The sequence below is a fragment of the Canis aureus genome, chromosome X (assembly GCF_053574225.1).
Source record: "Canis aureus isolate CA01 chromosome X, VMU_Caureus_v.1.0, whole genome shotgun sequence".
NCBI lineage: Eukaryota > Metazoa > Chordata > Mammalia > Carnivora > Canidae > Canis > Canis aureus.
Window position 1 is genome coordinate 44625910 of NC_135649.1, and position 20119 is coordinate 44646028.

The window sequence follows — 20119 nt, forward strand, 5'->3', positions numbered from 1 at the left end:
TACTTAAAATAATTCTTAGCTAACCAAAAAAATAGGTTATTCTGACATTCAACAAGGCAGTCATACTAGTTTAGAAGGAAAAATTAAACGTTATACTTTTTAAAAATCTAGCATTTTCATGCTGATAAAGTTACTCTATAATTTATAGAAACTATACTAACCTCACTACATTATTTTCTGTGTAATAACTTACCAAGGTTGCCTTTAAACTCCAAGAGACAGATGGTAAGAAATGAAAAATGATAATTGTTCACGTTTTGTTAATGAGTGCTTCCAAATGTAACCAGATGTTTGGCAGTATGCATGATAAATCTGACTTCTTTCACATTTGATTCAGGTAACTAGTATCATATTGACCCAGTCTAGGCCTCTTGGTTCATGAAACTGATCTCAGGAACTAGTAAACTAGAGGCCAGGATTACTCAGAAAAGATAAAGGCCAAAAATAAGAAGAGCTAATGCATGATACGAATTGGCTGTATTTGGTCCAAAAAAAAAAATGGGAAGATGATTAGTAAGAATAGCATATATAAGGCAAATGATGCATTCCAAACCAATCAGATACAACTCATTATATTTCCTGCTTAAAGACACATGCTTAAGGTAATAATTTTATCTGAGGGTAGGAGTAAAGCCATAATTTAATAATGCAGAGAGGGAGACATAAGGCTTTTCGTAAGTAAATAATACAATCCAGCTTATGTTCCTTCTGCCAGTGGTTAGTATTTATAAAGCGATATTCTGTTATTCATTTCAAAGGACCATTAGTATCAAAAGTAACATATTTTAAAAGTATAATTATCCATGAAAGACATCATAGTGAACTATTCTGAAGCATCTAGAAGAGAAAAATATAGTGATCTGGGGCCCTTGTGCTGATTAAGAACAACAATGAGACTCCTGACCCACTATTAGTAAGGCAATAAGTCAACCTGGATATGAGAACTGACTTGATTATTCCTAGAAGTGTAAAAAAAATACCACAGATTAAATAACCCAGATCCTTTCATAAACTACATCCCAAAACAATGCCCAAGTGTTCTGTGGGCAGTATTTTTACTTAAAAGAATGACAAGACAAACTATGATTATTCAGTTTGGGTATTTGGCAGCCATTTTATTTAAAATCATGAAGTTAGCCTCGCAATTCAAGGAAAAAGCAACTGACGTTATTAGCAATGATAAAACTGAGCTGTGGAGTGAAAATTAAAATTTTAAATTTATTATCTGTTGCATGCATATGACTTATCAATACTCAATCATTTTTCTGATGAAATTGGTGACATTAACAAATGCTGTTTATTTGATGCTGTATAATGAAATGTGTAAATATTTGGAAAGATCTACATACACACTGAATCAATATTTTCCAAATGATCAATGTATGAAGATACAAAATTGTGCATGAGCAAGACATCTATTCATAGTATACAAGAGAACAATGGATTTTAATACTTCCAAATACCTAAAATTTCACTGATAGGGTTTTAAATTCCACTTATGTAGTTTTGGTGTATTATCAAAGAATATACACAATTATCTGAAAAAGCTATGAAAATTCTCCATTCCCAACTACTTGTATGTGAGAAGCCAGCTTTTATTCATATACTTAAATATGAAATATGGCAACAAACTGAATGCAGGAGCAGATATGAGAATCCAGTTGTTTTCCATTAAGCAAAATGGAAAATAGTTATTTTTATTAAAATTTTGTGTCTTATGTTGACATGTAATACTTTTACTTTCTTTTAAATGAATTAATAAATATTTTAAATTTTTTATTTTAATTTCTGATTCAGTAAATATTGAGTGACACAATTCACATAAACAAAAGATCTTTTGGGTCTTCGATGTTTAAGAGTGTAAAGGTAACGTAAGACCAAAAAGTTTAAGAACCACTGTTCTCAGCACTTATTAATGTCACAGCAACTCATACTGAGAAACTTACCTCTTTAGGATTTGGAATGTATGGTTGCAATGGCTCTATTTGGACTTCAGCTTGAATTGAATGAAATACTTCATCATTGTCTGATGATTCATCTTCTTTGTCCTTTGAAACAAAAAGGAAGATAGATATCTTAGTTGTTAAAATGCAAATGATAAGAGTAACTCTATCCTCACAATGTATAATTTAAAAGAATAGTTTTCAAATATTAAAAATGATTTAAACCAGTAGTTGCTAATAGTTTTTGGTTGTGGATTCCCTTTAGAATCTGAAGAGATTCTAACTGCATATAGACACACATGTCTGCATATATATATATATTTTTCATTTATTTATTTAGTTATTTATGAGAGAGAGAGAGAGAGAGAGAGAGAGAGAGAGGCAGAGACACAGGAGGAGGGAGAAGCAGGCTCCGTGCCGGGAGCCCGACGTGGGACTCGATCCCGGGACTCCAGGATCACGCCCTGGGCCAAAGGCAGGCGCCAAACCGCTGAGCCACCCAGGGATCCCCATGTCTGCATACATTTTTAAGGGGATCACTGACCACCTGCATCAATCTATTAGGCCCAGATTAAGAATCTCTGGTTTAAAGCTTAATTCATAACCCCAAACTGTCACAGTTCGTAGGCAGTTTGGTCATTCTGTACCATGGAAGATCTGTAATACAGCAGTATAAATATTTCTCACTAATTGAGCTCTGGGAGCTTGGGAAAGTTTCTGTTCTCACATTTAAGCCAGTCAATATTATTTCTTCAACTCAAAGAGAGTAATGAAAATGAGTTTTCTTTCCCTTGGTTAGATGAAGAATTCACATTCATCTCTAAATGCTAGTACATTTTTAGATATTCAAAAGATCTATGACTTTGAGTTAGTATCAATTATTTGTTGTATCTTTTCCTTAAAAATCACATATAAATATATGAATGCCCTTCTCCGACTGACTTACTTCACTCAGCATAATACCCTCCAGTTCCATCTACGTTGAAGCAAATGGTGGGTATTTGTCATTTCTAATAGCTGAGTAATATTCCATTGTATACATAAACCACATCTTCTTTATCCATTCATCTTTCGTTGGACACCGAGGCTCCTTCCACAGTTTGGCTATCATGGCCATTGCTGCTATAAACATCGGGGTGCAGGTGTCCCGGCGTTTCACTGCATCTGTATCTTTGGGGTAAATCCCCAGCAGTGCAATTGCTGGGTCGTAGGGCAGGTCTATTTTTAACTCTTTGAGGAACCTCCACACAGTTTTCCAGAGTGGCTGCACCAGTTCACATTCCCACCAACAGTGTAAGAGGGTTCCCTTTTCTCCGCATCCCCTCCAACATTTGTTGTTTCCTGCCTTGTTAATTTGCCCCATTCTCACCGGTGTGAGGTGGTATCTCATTGTGGTTTTGATTTGTATTTCCCTGATGGCAAGTGTTCTCATTCATTTGGGGAATACAAATAATAGTGAAAGGGAATATAAGGGAAGGGAGAAGAAATGTGTGGGAAATATCAGAAAGGGAGACAGAACGTAAAGACTGCTAACTCTGGGAAACGAACTAGGGGTGGTAGAAGGGGAGGAGGGCGGGGGGTGGGAGTGAATGGGTGACGGGCACTGGGGGTTATTCTGTATGTTAGTAAATTGAACACCAATAAAAAATTAAAAAAATATATATATGAATGCCTGTACAAGATCCTGGGGTCATGGGATTGGCAACCATTATTTATTGACTTTTTCTTCCACTTTAGAATGATTTCTCAGATGTATATTTAAAACACTGAATGACAATAGTATGTGTCATGCTACCAGTGCTATGAGTCTTTTGTTTTTATTTTACTTATTTTTACATTTTTTAAATTTAAATTCAATTTGCCAGCATATAGTATAACATTCAGTGCTTATTCCATTAAGTGCCCTCCTCATTGCCTGTCACCCAGTTACCCCATCCCACCCCTCACCTCCCCTTCCACAGCCCTTAGTTTGTTTCCCAGAGTTAGAGGAGTCTCTCATGGTTTGTCTCCCTCTCTAATTTTTCCCACTCAGTTCCCCTCCTTGAGTCTTGCAGGGATGCATAGCGAGTCTTTTTCATAAATGCAAAACCCATTAGATTTGTTACTAGTGCTCATTGATATTGATCACTAGCATTTTAGATGCCTTAATTCCAGGCAAATATCATCATTCTAGACTCATACCTCCATTTCTCTACATGGTTTCTTTCTCTTCCTATCTCCCCCTTTATTGGGAATAGACATCCATTTACCCTTTTGGGCCTTTCTTTGCTTGTTGCTTTTCCCTTTTCTCAAGTTAAACGTGTTAGGGAAATAACACTCATTTAATTGGCTCAATGGACAAACCAAATAAGTCACTTATCCAGACGTTCAGACAAGATACATTTGTAATTACTACACTAGTTATTATTAGATAAATGGATGTTGACACCAGCGTTTAATTTAGGATTCCTTTATGTAAGTGGATGCTGTGCAGTATAAGAAAACAACTGCTCTCCTAATCCTGTTGACCTCCTTAATTTGCATATGAGGCCCACAAACTCTTTATTGTGACATTAGATCTGCCAGATTGAATTAATCAACTCCAGCCAAATTATATTCACTTATATTAGAAAATTTGAAAGAATGAAGTTTTGACTATTCCAAAGTAAGATAAAGATATTAACATACTGCATTTCAAAAGAGTGCAGAGAGGAATTTGTAACCTGTGTCATGTTCTAGGGAGACACTTCATAAATTAATTATGTAAAATGGTGGAAAATTAGTAAGACAAGTCATACATATAGGAAATACAAAATGTTTTGGAAACTGCTTTTCCATTCCATTTTAACCTTGATCTAAACATCCTGAAATTAAAAAAAATTAGTATAATTCACTTAAATAGCATAGTTCAGCATTCTATGAAAAGAAAGACTAATTAACTTAGAGGTTAGGAGAACAAAGCCAAAGTTGTTTTTGTGTTTATTTTAAATGAATTATATTTGAAATGTTGAACTATGACAGTAATTTTCAAAGATACAAAATAGTAATTTTAAATATCCATATGATGTCCGTTTATTGGTTAATAATTAAAGCTCTATCTCTACAAAGATATTAAGCAATTACCTGGATCATTCAAGCAAATTTTCCATTCTCAAATTTAGTCATAATTATCTGGAAATTTTAAGATACTTTATTTGAAATATACATTATTAAGTTAATACTCTCTCGGGGACAAGGACGGTTTCTTTCATTTGGTTTTACAAAGGGAAACTGGAGCCTGAACTAGCATGTTTTCTCTGCATATTTGGTTCAGTAAAAATATAAGAAACTCTTACATTTGCAACTTGTCTCAATTCTTCCTCATGCTGATTAAAGATATCCTCCCATCTGCGCTGGCGCCTTCGCCTGCAGGCTTCTACATCTGAGAGCTCCAAGTCTTCAGGTCTCCGCGATACCTTTGCCCGGAACCTCTTTGGTGATAGTCTTTTTGCCAATGCCTGCCTTAGACTAGACACTTTTGATTTTTTCTTCCTTGCCTGTTCTGGTTGGGAGTAAAACATGTTTGAAGACAGGTTTTCCATCAAGGTTTGCAGTGGACCAAGCGGCTTTGAGTTATGTGAGTTTGGTGCTCGAAGTAAATTTCTTGATAGTCCCTCTATCAGTTCTTGAACTGAGCCCACTGCCTGTGGGGGCTCTAGTGCCCAGGCCTGTGCCTGAGCTGAACCTTCAGTTTGCCCCTTGACTGGAATGAGTACCTGAGTATCCAAATGTAGTGGCAACAGCACATGGTGGTTCTGTGACAGGAGGGGCAGGAACACCTGAGCATGTACTCGCAATGACTCAGGTTGCTCTGCCTCAGTCTCTGCCTGTGTGGGCTCAGCAGCCTGTTCCTGTACCTCTGGCTGTTCAGGTACCTGGTTCAGCTCCAGCTGCTGTTCAGGTACCTGGTTCTGCCTCTGGTGCTGTTCAGGGGCCTGACCCTGCCTTTGTTGTTGTTCAGGTACCTGATCTTGCCTCTGAAATTCTTCTGGCACCTGGTCCAAATCCTGTGGCTCTTCTGATGTCTGGGGCTGAGCCTGAGCCTGTTGCTCTTTTGGGACCTGGGACTGTACCTGTAGAGGCCTAGGTGCCTTAACCTGAGCCTGTAGTGGCATGAGCATCCAGGCTGCCTTCCGGAGTCGTGGAGGTGCCTTAATCTGCATCTGTAGGGGCCTAGATGCCTTAGCCTTAACCTGAGCCTGTAGTGGCATAAACACCCGAGCTGCCCCTTGAAGCCGCTGAGGTGCCTGGGCTTGCCCCTGTAGAGGCCTAGGTGCATTGTCCTGAGCCTGTAGTGGCATGAACACCCTGGCTGCTCCCTGTAGATGCTGAAGTGCCTGGACCTGTGGCTCTTCTCGATCAGGTAACCACCTTGGCTGAGAGGGTTCTCCATGCAGAACTCTAAGTGGTCTGCATCTACTGCTGGTTGGCAGTCTCAGAAGCTCATGAGTACAAGAAGGTCCTCTGGAAATAAACATACAAATGATTGCTATATAGTAAAAATTGTCAGTGGAGTGAAGCCACTCAGGGGAAATGCTTTTATTTTAAAAAATGGACATTTTCTACAATAAAGATATTTTCAATTAATCTTTCTTGAATCATTCATATAATGTCTGCAATAGTTTTTGTATTACTAATATACTAAATATTAATTATCTAATAATCTACTTGATCATTTTATTGCCAGAAATTAATCTTTGAGTAGTAATAAAAATGTATCCTCAACAATTCCACTCAAATATCTTTTGAAAATTCAGAGAGCTGTTATTTGTTATATCAGAAAGGATTAAGCTCTTCTGAGTCAAATGCAACAGTACAGAATCAACTGTCTTACATAAATTGCTAGCAACAAATTATATAAATAATTTATCTAACACACCTGAATCTTCTCATGGTGTACTGTTCCTTAATAGCTTCTTCTCTTTCAAAGACCAGAGGTATTCCTTTTTATAAAAGAGATAAAAATAGATAAAAATCAGCAGGGATTAAAGTAATCTACCTTAGTGAATTTTAACCCTTTAATGCTCAGAATTTCAAATGAATTTACAAGGACAAGAAGGTAAACCTTCAAATCACACTTGGTTGGTAATATAGACAATAATCCTAGTTTCTAGGCCCACTTTTGCAGCATAGTGAAGCCATTCCATACAGACTAATTTCTCTGGGCACAAGAAAGGGAATTTAGTAATTTGGTTGCTGCAATACTAAAGAGAAATAATCAAGAAAGACAAAGGGAGAAAGGAACGAGAGAAACTCTATAGGTGGTTGTTGAGCATGGCTTAAAGGTGTGCGATCTAGAAGTAAGGACTTTATGGCTTGGGCCCACCCTATCTTTATTCCTTTCAATGAGGACCTTTGAAAATGAGGATCAGGATCTTTGGTCTTTCCAATGAGAAGGTAAAAATCTAAATTCTAGATTTTATATTTAAGATATTCAACATGTTCAGCTTTTCTCATTTCATCTGTTCTGTGCTGAAATATAGAAGCTTACAAACAAGACTTTTCTTTTGATTTTCCTAAATAAAAGTGTTTAGATCAACTGTATTTACAGCTATGTAATCTTCACATAAATGTGACTTTTCCTATAGGTAACATTCTGGAAGTCTCACAACTCTGGAAATTAGCAAATTCTCACATAGAAATGAGGTCCTCCTGTACCCATTTGAGACTGGCTGGCTTTTGTGATGTTGGCCAGTGAATTTTCTACCATGGTTAAATAAATTAATTTCTGCTGCTTCTCACTCGAAAATAGGATACATATGGTTATGTAGATGGAAGAAACTCTACTGTAATCAATCCTGTAGCTATTCTGGGAATTACTGCTATGTTTCCAGTTTCCCCTTTTCCATTATATCACCACTCTCAACACTGCCCATGGTGTCCCAAATTAAATGTGGAACGTGCCATACAATATAAATTTAAAACTTCCTAAGTAGTTTACTCTGGATTTGATGAAAATCCATCCTGTAATTTTTGGCATTAATGTATAAAAGCTAACTTTTATTTGTATAAATTAGTCCTTTTAATTACACCTTATAGTTGGAGATTAGTGCATAAAACAAACTTTGTATAGAACACAGGAATTATTTCAAAATAACAGTCAATAGATGGATATTTATAAATCTATTTGTTTCATTGGAGTTAATTAAAATATCAACCAACCAAAAAAGAGCAGTAAGATATAGATTTTGTAACATTTTATTTTATTTTATTTTATTTTATTTTATTTCTTTAGTTAGAAATTTTCTTAAAATAAAATTGGCACATCACAAAATTCTTCTAGATACTTTCAAGGTTTTTATAAATATTAACATTTGCCAGTTATAATTGGCAACAATTTATAATCATATATATGCAGACAATCAGGTAAGAGATAATTAACTGCACATGGCATATTAGTAGAAACACTAAATATCGAAGGCCTCAGATTTTTAACTTTCAATCTAATTGTTAAATATTATTTTTCCTGCAAAAATGAATAAACTCTTCTCTCATCTAAATATTCATTCCAGTAAAATGAAAGTTGACATATTCCAACCTTTTTTCTGTCTCTTTTTAATGATTCCAGTAAGATGCTTCTTCAATGACTCAACAACATGTCCTTCATTTTTTATATTTTGAACAAAAGGATGATGAAGCATGTTTGCAGAAGTAGGACGAAATAGGAAATTTTTTATCATGCACTTTTCCATAAAATTGTGGAACTTACGAGACCTAAAAGAAATGAGTGAAAGAGAAAAGAACATCTTCAGTCCTGCCCTATCTTCTCACACCCTCACACACATGCCACTTTGCAAGTTATAGTTTTGGAAAGAGTTGCCTCTAGTTATAATTGTCTTTTCAATTGTCATATGTCCTGCAGCTTGACAATATACATTGTACAACAATACCACTCAAACCTCAGATGAACCAGAGTCAATGGAAACAGTAGTATAAACTTCAAAGAGTTCGGAAGTATGTACACAGTAAAAAGTTAAGTGGTGTGATGGCAATGGAGTGGTTAATGTGATATATGTAGGCCATTGGACTAGATTGGTCAGCCCACAGTAGTCATACTTTGAAGCCTGACTGTTTCACTTGACTATATGCATTGCTACATAGTTGTAGATGCAATGATCTACAAAGATGTAATGTCAATAGCACTAGGACTAACTAATCTTATAAAATGGCCCATGAAAACAGTTGTGTCCAGAAAGACTGAATCTGTGGGAAGGGTTAAATTGAATTACAAGGAAAAATGTCAGTATTCAAATCACAGCCAGCACTTCTACCAGGGCAAGTAATAAATACTAATAAGCAAAAGCTTCTGACACTCAATCAAAAAGCTTCAGTTGTAAAGGCTTCCCAAGTTTAGTTGGCCTGTAGCACCCTGAGGAAACAAATTCTTTTCTCTAGGTCTATGGATGTTGAGTTTAATGCGCTGAACAATTGAGCTGTATATCACAATCACTGACTGCCTATCTAGGCACAGTGAGAAATGTCACAAATGATTTCTATTGGTCCATGCTATTAATGGAGAAACAACTGTACATGCCATTAATTCCAGAGCAGTAATGTCATCATAATATACCATGGACCTCCCACTTAATGTATTAGTTTTTAGGATATACTGTGCAACAAAGATGTTGAAACAAGACTATGAAATTGATTAAAACTCATTTGCTACATAAAAAATGTCAATATAATGTGTTTAGGAGATTAAATCATTCATCTTTACCATCCACTGGATTTGACTTTGGGGGCAGATTCCCGCAAAATAACAAAGAGGGCTTCCAAGGGCTGAAGGTTACACAGGGCTGCAAAGGAAAATAGGTACGTTTAGAATGACTGAGAAGGGTAACAACAAAGCACACTCCTCATTCCAGAGGGGTCTCTCAGTGTTCTTTCACATATCATGTTTAATAGACACTAAGAAATAAATAGATACAAAATTATGTAGTTACAGGAAAAGCTCATTTTAAGGCAAACAGTCCATTATATAAGATCCTCACACTTCAACATCCTGAGGTGCAACAAATAATAAACTATACTGGATAAACATTTTAAAATCTGTGATTGGTGATTTCTATCTAGAGAAGTAAACCAAAAATGGACGCAAATACTCTCTTGTATTTTTTGGTGTAGGTATCTACAGATATAAAATTGAAATATGTAATTATAGGCTTAAAGTGTCAACCAAACTAGTACCTAAACACAATAATATATAAAGAATAATTTAGCAGTACAAAAAGATGAGAAGAATCTGTTTTGGAAACTGACAGTCCTAGGAAAAGAGGTAGATATAGTGTAACTATTAAAAACACATCCTCTAGAGTAATATAATCTGGGTTCAAATCCTAGCTCTTCCTTTATGACCTCAGGCAAATTATTTAACCTATCTGTCTGTGCTTTGGTTTCTTTATCTGAAAAAAAATCAAGAATTCCTTCAAAGAGTTGCCATGAGGATTAACCTACATGTTAAACTATCTGGCACAAAATAGGCACTTAATAAACATTAACTACTTGTATTGTAAGAAAAATTTTAACTATCTGAAACTTCAAGTCCGTGCCAAATTGGAGGACTTCCATTCACATTTTGAAATATACAGCTATACAAAGAAAAGTCTATTCCATTATGTGCTATATAAATTCATTACTTATTGATCTGAGGAATTTTCTATAAGCTTTCTTACAAGCATTTAAATATATGTCTGCGGCAGCCCGGGTGGCTCAGTGGTTTAGCGCTGCCTTCAGCCCAGGGCCTGATCCTGGAGACCCGAGATCAAGTCCCATGTCGGGCTCCCTGCATGGCGCCTGCTCCCTCTGTCTGTCTGTCTGTCTGTCTCTCTCTCTCTGTCTCTCATGGATAAATAAATTTTTAAAAATCTTTAAAAAAATAAATATATGTCTGACTTCACTTATTTCCTCTTGACTTTTGGTTAAACAAAGCTGGCAGTGCAAAAAATCTCCAAAGAAGAGTCATAGTTTAAATTTACTTTTTCTTGATATATTTTTTATTTCATTAAATTTTTTATTTTAATTCCAGTATAGTTAGCATACAGTATTATATTAGTTTCTGGTGTAGAATATAGTGATATAGCAATTCTATACATTACTCAGCACTCACCATGGTAAGTGTACTCTTTGATCCCCATCACCTATTTTACCCATCCTTCCACCTACCACCCCTCTTGTAACCATCAGTTCTCTATAGTTAAGAATCTGTTTCTTGGTCTCTCTCTCTCTCTCTCAGCTTGTTTTGTTTCTTAAATTCCACATGGGGCAGCCTAGGTGGCTCAGCAGTTTAGCGTCACCTTCAGCCCAGGGCCTGATCCTGGAGAGGATCGAGTCCCATGTCAGGCCCCTGCGTGGAACCTGCTTCTCCATCTGCCTGTGTCTCTGCCTCTCTCGCTCTCGCTCTGTCTCTTTGTCTCTCATGAATAAATAAAATCTTTTTTAAAAATTCCACATAGGAGTGAGATCATATGGTATTTGTCTTTCTCTGACTTATTTCACTTAGCATAATACTCTCTAGCTCCACCTATGTTGTTGCAAATGGCAAGATTTCATTCTTTTTTATGGCTGAGTAATATATATATGCCACATCTTTATCCTCTCACCTATCAATGGACACTTCCATAATTTAGCTATTGTAAATAATGCTGCAATAAACATAGGGGTGCATAGATACTCTCAAATTAGTGTTTTTGTAGTTTTTTTGGTAAATAGCCAATACTGCAATTACTGGATCATAGGGTCATTCTACTTTTAACTTTTTGAGGAACCTCCATACTGTTTTCCACAGTGGCTGTACCACTTTGCATTTCTTTTTTTTTTTCAGTTTGCATTTCTACCAATATTAGAAGAGTGTTCCTTTTTCTCCACATCTTAACATGTTTCATCTAATATTATAACTGTGTCATTCATGTAAGGACAATTTGATATTAATGACTCTTTTGAGTCATCCTTTCTTCTCTAAAATGCATTATCTAGAAAAACTACAATGCAATCTGGCCTCTTGTAATAGTAGGAAAAAACTCCCCAGGGTTATTTCTTTAGAGTGATATAAAGGCAATTGTCCAAAGGTCAAGATTTTTTCAATTACATAGGTATAAATTAATAAAGGTATAGATTTATAATTGAGGGCAGTATTATCCTCAAGCTAGAAGATCAGGATCAGGGGTGCCTGGGGGGCTTAGCTGGTTAAGCATGCAACTCTTGGTTTTGGCTCAGGTCATGATCTCAGGGTCCTGAGATTTAGCCCTGCATCAGGGTCAGTACAGAGTCTGCTTGAAATTCTCTCCCTCTCCTTCCCTGTCTGCCCCTCCCCCAACTCATGTGCTTGATCTGTGTGCACACTCACTCTAGTGCTCTCTCTTATCTCTCAAATAAATAAATAAAATCTTTAAAAAAGATCAAGATCATATTTATCTTCATTCCTTTACTCTGTCCAGTCACCAGATTCTGTTCTTTTTTTTTCAGATTCTGTTCTTTAAACGTATTTTAAGTGAGTTTGTACAATATTAAGCAGTTGTCATTTGTTAATATTTGAGTATCATTCAGTCAACTAACAACATCCCCAAGGATCAAGAGTTAGAGCATAGACTAAGGAAAGTTTCATTAAGGGAAATGAGAAGTCCACAAAGGAATGCAGTACAGGATGGGTTCAAGAGGGTGAGTACAAGAGCTATGTCAAACAGTGGATGTTTCCTAGAGAGTCTAATCTTAGGAATGCCAATAAATGTTCCCTTTACTCCATATCTAACATGCTTAAATATTTCACCATTAGAGTCTCATTCCTTTGAAATAGCAAATCTCTTTTAAAAATACATTTCATAGAGGGTATAATACTAAGTGAAATAAGTCCGAGAAAGACAAGCACTATATGATTCACTCATATGTGGAATTTAAGAAAAAAAATAAAGAATGAACCCAAGCACTTAAAAAGGTCCTGGTATGGACTGGTAACAGGTCTTTCCTCCTCTGAGAGCCTCTACAGCTTAAGTTATTCTCCCTTTCTTTTTACTTTTCTGGGAGAGACTCACCAAAGAAAGAACTTTTGTTATCTGAACCTCAGAGACAATTATCATATGATTATCACTTTAGAGGGCCACCCCCTCTGAGATGATAATTATCAAAACATGGAGGATTTCTGCAGTTAATTTTTTTAAATATTTTATTTATTCATGAGAGACACAGAGAGGCAGAGACACAGGCAGAGGGAGAAGCAGGCTCCATGCAGGGAACCTGATGTGGGACTTGATCCTGGGTCTCTAGGATCACGCCCTGGGCTGAAGGTGGCGCTAAACCGCTGAGCCACCCGTTCTGCAGTTAAATTAATGACAATTATTCCCATCCCATCCAAAGTTAATACTCCAGGCAATACAGGAGGCAGGTGAAAGACCAATGTTTTAGTAGTGTGGCTATTTCAGGTTGCTCATAACCAAATTTGTAGTATTCCAATTACTTATTTAGGCGTGTTGGTCTTATTTTCTCTCATTGTAAATTAAAAATTTCCTGGTCCTCACACACCTTTTGTAAGAAGTTCACTATCTGTGTACTGTGTACAAAATTCCTTCTCTGTACTCCTTTTATGAGTTATCTCTTTACCCCTTTTCCCTCCCATGATTTATTTAATACTTTGGAATGACAAAGTGAAACAAAATAAAGATGACCGGGAAATACAAATCTTCAAAATGTAGAAAGCTAGTTTTTTTTTTTTAAAGGCATGCTAAGAAACATTCAGAAACAACAGAAAAATATACTACTAGTTGCAGTCATGTATCCTAAATAAATATATGCATTAGTACTCATATGAAATACCATATTGTGAAGAGAGAAGAGGAAGAAGGAGGAGGAGGAGGAGGAGGGAAGGAGGAAAAAAATAGGAAGAATGGGATGGGGAAGGGAAGGATGAGGAGGAGAAAGAGATAGAAAAAGAGGAGAAGCTTCTGCTTAATCTAATACAATCTAAGCATGTTCACAAAAACAAATAATCAAGATATGAGGAGGAATAACATTCATCTCCCTAGTCTTATATCAATTCTATATATGTAGTATATAGAGTTTTTTCATTGTTGATTTTTTATTCACCCAACAGAGGTACTTTGTAGTTTTGGGGGGCACTAAAAGAGAGGCAGCAACAACCTGATCTTATCTTTGATACTCTAAGGGACACCAGGGATTATTAACAATCATGTCACCACTATTTCTACCCCTTGAAATTACTCCTATTGGCCTTGAAATACAGTACTATGATACTCCAAATTTATAAAGCTTGTTGGGTGGACATTGTACAGACAGAGCATGCAGGATCATGGGACCATATAGGATCTCCCTAGAAAAGTGGAAGCAAAGAAATTCCACCCCCATTTGCCTGTTCCCCAACAAACACTCCAGGCATTTCTCTTACTTCTCATCCAACAGTAGTAGGAATGTATTCATTATTTATATCCAAGTTCATTTTAATTTCACATTCCTATCAGAAATCAGTGTCCTGCAAGAACAGGATGCTGACAGAACATTTAAAAGATAGAGATGAGGGAGAAACAAGAGAAATTGAGCCTTCTGAGCAATTAAGGGCACTGGAGTGGCTAAAATGAGCAAGGAAGGCACCAAAGGTGAGCTCGACTGACTATAAATGGAAAAACCCCCACAAACCCCTCACTTCCCAAGGCTGAGGATTGGTTTAATTTCAGTGAAACACTGGAAGATTTTCTTTTTTTAAAAAAAAATTTTTATTGGAGTTCAATTTGCCAACATATACCATAACACCCAGTGCTCATCCCACCAAGTGCCCCCCTCAGTGCCCATCACCCAGTCACCCCAACCCCCTACCCACTTCCCCTTCCACAACCCCTTGTTCATTTTCTGGAGTTAGATGTCTCTCATGTTTTGTCACCCTCACTGATATTTTCACTCATTTTCTCACTGGAAGATTTTCTTAACTACCACAGTCTGAAGGCAGTAGCAGTGTGTGGCTATAAATGTTCTAGAATCTAAATATTCCACCAATCACTATGTACTGGAATGCCTTTAGATTCTCATTATCAGGGCTGTCAGTACCAAATACTACTGAGGTTAAATTGAAACAACACTCAATAGCCTAAAATAATATATCATAAGTGAAAGGCACAGACTCCTTATATATACATCTGGCCATTCTGACTAGAACATTTGATAATCACTGAAAAGGCCACCATTTACAGTTTGGCAATAGTGTGGCACCTGTGTGGCCAGTACAAGCTGACTGGTACGAGTGACAAATTTATAAAACATGCTTCCCAAACTTTTTAATAAATAAACATTTTTACTCACGAGGAGCCCCCTCAGCCATTTCAATGGCAGTGATTCCCACGGACCACACATCACTCTGCAAAAGAAAGAAAATGACTCCCGGAAGTCACTTAACAATGGGACACTAATAGTATTTAGAATCTCAAAACAATTTTTGGTTGGGGGAATGTCAATGTGAGATACATTTTATGGGTTTTCTACAATAAGCTTTCCTTATAGGCTGGCATTATAGGAAGATGTTATCTGAGTTTGTGATTAGACATTACTGCACTACACAATAGGATGATATGGGATAGCATTCAGGGTAAGGAAAATTCGTCTTGAAGTCTTGAATGTATTGCTATTGTTGCTTTAACTGAAATATCAAAAGGAGCTTGCTGTGAAGAAATCATATCACATAGATGTATTACCTGTGCTATCTTAGGTAAATGATTTAAATCTCAGTACCTCAGTTTCTCTCTATGTAAAATGGAGATAATAATGATATCCACCTCATAGCACGGGTATGAGTATTAAATGAAATAACATATATAAAAGCACTTCAGTCAGTTCCTTGAATATAGCAAATTGAGAATATAATTACGGTTATCCAAGGAAATTAGATTTTAAGAGGCTCATATCCTCACTATTAACTGTACTTTGGTTTTTAGAATGCAGAAAGGCACATGGCTGGAAGTACACTGTCTGGCTGAATGACTCCTACACAAGTTAACTGAATTCTGAGAATCTCAGTTAATACATTTCTTAGCTTCAAAGGATGGTTGTGATGGCATAAGTTGAAACTTTGTTTCAATTTACATGGGGCTAAAAATTAATTAATAATTAATAAATAATTAATATAAGTGAAAGTCCCTGTAATACTGCTAAAAGTTGTACAGGTAGAAGGCATCCACTTAAAAGATTTTTACAGCAAGCCACTTAAAAGAACATTGTGCTTCCATAGTCTCCATAGCATATAATAGCACTAAACTATAAGCTCTCAATAGATCTGCTTGCAGATCAAGCAGAGGGCATTTAAGGGAAAGGGAAAAGAGATGAGACTTGAATTAATCAACTTCAAGTATTGAGTCCTAGGTTCCACACAACGAAAACCACAATGAATTGTTTGGATGACTTACGATGTGAAGAGTCAGTGTGGTTTTTCCAGTCTATAGCAAATGGATAGTTTTCTTTCCACATTAACTTTTTGAAATGTGTATGTAGATATATATTGTCCAAATTGCAGTTTCAGTGGAAATTTTAATAAATATCATGAATTGTTACTTAATTTGTCTATTCCACTGATTTTCAGCGGTTTGGAGGTGAACCATGACAAGGATTTTCCCCATTATCCTGAGTAACCAAATTATGTTTTATTCTTTCTAGAGCTAAGTTACTGTGGGGATTAATAATTGGCTTTACATTCATTCGCTTTTAAGTTTACAAAGTTCTCTGCCCCTGGAAGTTAAATTTCCATATAAAGCCACATAATATAATGTTTTCCCCAAGAAGTTGCAAGCAACATGAACTAGACATTCTTCCTCAAATGTAGATAATTTCCAATGGCCTACTTTGTCTACATTCCTAGAAAATATATTTATGCATGTCATCAAACCACATATATGAATAGCAGCCAGTATTTCTTGTTAGAATTTAATGTGAAAGGAGTTGCCTGCTTTTAAATCTTTTATCATTTAAAAATAAACGTTAGTCAAAAGTCCTTTCCAAACTTTGATTCCCACTATCTGAATCCTCACACTTACTCTGTAATCATAGGAACGTCTTGGATCTTCATCACAGTCAATCACCTCAGGTGCCATCCAGTACGGTGTTCCAATGAAACTATTTCTCCTCCCATTAGTTCTGCTCACCTGGGCACTCACTCCAAAATCCACTGCAAAATTCAGCATATGTCAAAATAATTAATCAGTAACAAAAAGCTCAATAAGTTATTGCTTTAACTTGGAAAGCCAATACAAAATCCACAATGGATAACAGATTTTCATTCCAGCCCAGAAAACTTTACCATGAAGTCTACTCCAGGAATACTGGGAAATAGGCTATTGCTGCTATTTATGTTGGAAAGAGACTCAGAAGTGCTATTATAAATCTACAGTAGGTTTGGCTGAACATTTACCATGAATATTAAAAATAAAGTTCCATCAGTGTACCCTGAACCTCTGAAGTGATAACATATGTAGTGTTTGGACCTGCCACCAAACTGGAGGAAGACCAACACTATAGGCAACATCTAAGAAATCTAAAACCTATTCGTAGTTTATTAGGAAGCCCCGCTCATGACATTAGAAAGTCCTATTACACCAATTAAAAAAATTAGTTTTCTGCTAGCATTTAGTTTAAGTTCTTCTACAGATTTTCAGAATCAGATGCAGATATTTACTGTGGTATCTATATCTTAGTTTAGACTATAAAAGTTCAGTCTTCTATTCATCTGTGGGATACATTATATGAAAATATTTAGTATGGTATCCTCAGTAACAGACAGAAAAAAGGGCTAAAGTAGACTGGGGTTATTTAGTCCAGAAAAAATAAGATGAAAAATGAAAGTAGATGATTTTTTTTCAGGGATGAAAAATGAAGTAGATTTTCTAATTTAGAATGGTTTCCAGGAATCTAGAGGATGGAGAACAACACTGACTGAATCGTAGTTTGAAGAACTTAGGAGAAGAAATGAAAAATTAAAAAGTTAAGAGCTTAAAGTAGTCTTTAAGGAAGGACTTAAAAACAAGAGATATCTGGGACGCCTGGGTGGTTCAGTGGTTGAGCATCTGCCTTTGGCTCAGGGCATGATCCCAGGATCCAGGATCAAGTCCCATATCAGGCTCTTTGCAAGAAGCCTGCTTCCCCCTCTGTCTATGTCTCTGCCTCTCTCTATGTGTCTCATGAATAAATAAAAATAAAATAAAATAATGAAAATAAAAGATTTTTTAAAAACATGAGATATCTGTAATATGTTAAAATCATCATTGGGTATTAAACAATCTCATTATTTCGATTTTTTAGGAGAGTACTTTATCAGAGCTTAGCTTTCTTACTATCCCTGAGGGCCAACTTTAAGGGCCAAGAAATACCTATGAAGTCCATGAGCTAATATATATGACATTCAGGGAAGAAAATGAAAAGGGAAGATTAGAATAAAGAGGGATGGATGGAAGAAAAAGGAAAATTAAAAGCTTGAAATTTAGATAAAATTAGAGATGAGAACTCAACAGGGGCATAATTTAACTTTTCTTTAATGACCTAAGGACCAGAATGTAAGGATTATTGATCAATTGCAATTACAATATGATCACTTTCCAGTCTCTTTCCTTTCTAGCACTCCCTGTGATGCCCTTGGGTTTGCCTTCTGCAACCTTCTTATAAATATGCTGCTTAAAAGTATACTGGAATCTAAGAAATGTTTCAAATGTATAAGAGTTGTATATAAAATAAGCCTGATTAAATTCTAACTAAAAGGTCTCTCCTACAAAGTAAAGTACATAAGCTTTAGTGTAGGGACTTTGTGACAGAGTTTTCAGTGGCTCTTCATTTACTTACAATACCTCTTCTGTGTTGCAAATGGTTGAGTTGGCCAGAAACTTGACTCAGATATATGGGAGTGCTGCCATATGTGAACATAGTGTGTATGTAGCTTTGTGACAGACTGTATCCTGACCATTTGAATGTGAGATCAAATTCCTCTTGTATATTTACACAGTGTCTTAAAATTGTGTTGCTAGCCTTGCAGCTTTTAGAAACTTAAGACATAATACATTTTCTTGAAATTGCTTCTTTTCTTATTTCAAGAACAATTATCCACAAGCTTCTTTCACAAATACTCAATGAAAACCTTCCAATAAATGAACAAAATCCCTGCTGTAGTTATAGTTGTTTATCAGGAAAATGGGAACTATCATAAGGTCATGCTAGAGACATGGTAGCTAAGAATTGATTATCATTTAAAAATAACACCGGATTTTGGAACCCCTGGGTGGCTCAGTGGTTAAGCGCCTGCCTTTGGCTCAGGGCGTAATACTGGAGTCCCGGGATCGAGCCCCACATCAGGCTCCCTGCATGGAACCTGCCTCTCTCTCTGCCTATATCTCTGCCTCCCTCTGTGTGTGTCTCTCATGAATAAATAAATAAAAATCTTTTAAAAAATACATGATCTAATAACCAGTGATTCATATTCTATATCAATGAGGTTATCTGACATTGCCTAGTACTACTATTATTCATAGGGTATTATTTTAAAACCAACAATATTTATTTTAAACATTAAAGGATGCAATACATTTTTTCCTGTGTGCCTGTGAGACAATATGTGTGTTATTTTAAAATATATTATGCCATTTTGAATCCTGGAATAGAAAGTCAGGGACTTTCTGGCCTTTTGATTTCTAATTCTAAACTTGATTTGGATATTATGGGAGTAACTGATATCAGTTCTTTATATATTTGAGGGGAAATTCCAAAGAAGCAATGTGTAGTTAAGTCATTTAAAAGTTCTTTGATATTCTTTGGAAAATATGGTTTTGTGATGTGGAAGAACTGTCTTTTTGTTTCCTTGTCCATGGCACAGAAACTTCACATAATTAAGATGCAATTCAATTATTGCAATCAATCTAATACCTATAACTTAATAGAGAGCAAAACAATGACCAAAATGGAAGCTTTCCATTATTATTTCAGAGTTGTTTTTAACCACATGATTTCAGAGAAGCAGTTAAAGATGCATTTTTCTCCTGCTCCATCTCCCTCCCTAAACAAATTTTCAAAGTTTGACTGGTTTTGTAAGCAAGGAAAACACAGCCTAAATACGTAGAAGATGTTGTTAGTGACATGATTAAAAAAACAACAACAACAACACATAGTATCTTAAAAGGGTTATTCTCCATTAAAAT

The 20119-nt window shown here is 36.0% G+C and overlaps 1 protein-coding gene across 2 annotated transcripts in view; it reads right to left on the bottom strand.

Moving 5' to 3' along the window:
• Positions 1–20119, bottom strand: part of NRK (Nik related kinase) — a 138998-nt gene that overhangs the window by 42823 nt on the left and 76056 nt on the right. For both annotated transcript variants that reach the window (XM_077887729.1, XM_077887728.1), the window contains exons 8-14: positions 16979–17109; positions 15258–15312; positions 9679–9757; positions 8500–8675; positions 6841–6904; positions 5258–6425; positions 1947–2048 (exon numbers count right to left, since the gene is read on the bottom strand). In XM_077887729.1, the coding sequence (XP_077743855.1) occupies positions 1947–2048; positions 5258–6425; positions 6841–6904; positions 8500–8675; positions 9679–9757; positions 15258–15312; positions 16979–17109 (1775 nt within the window). The remainder of the gene's footprint in view (positions 1–1946; positions 2049–5257; positions 6426–6840; positions 6905–8499; positions 8676–9678; positions 9758–15257; positions 15313–16978; positions 17110–20119) is intronic.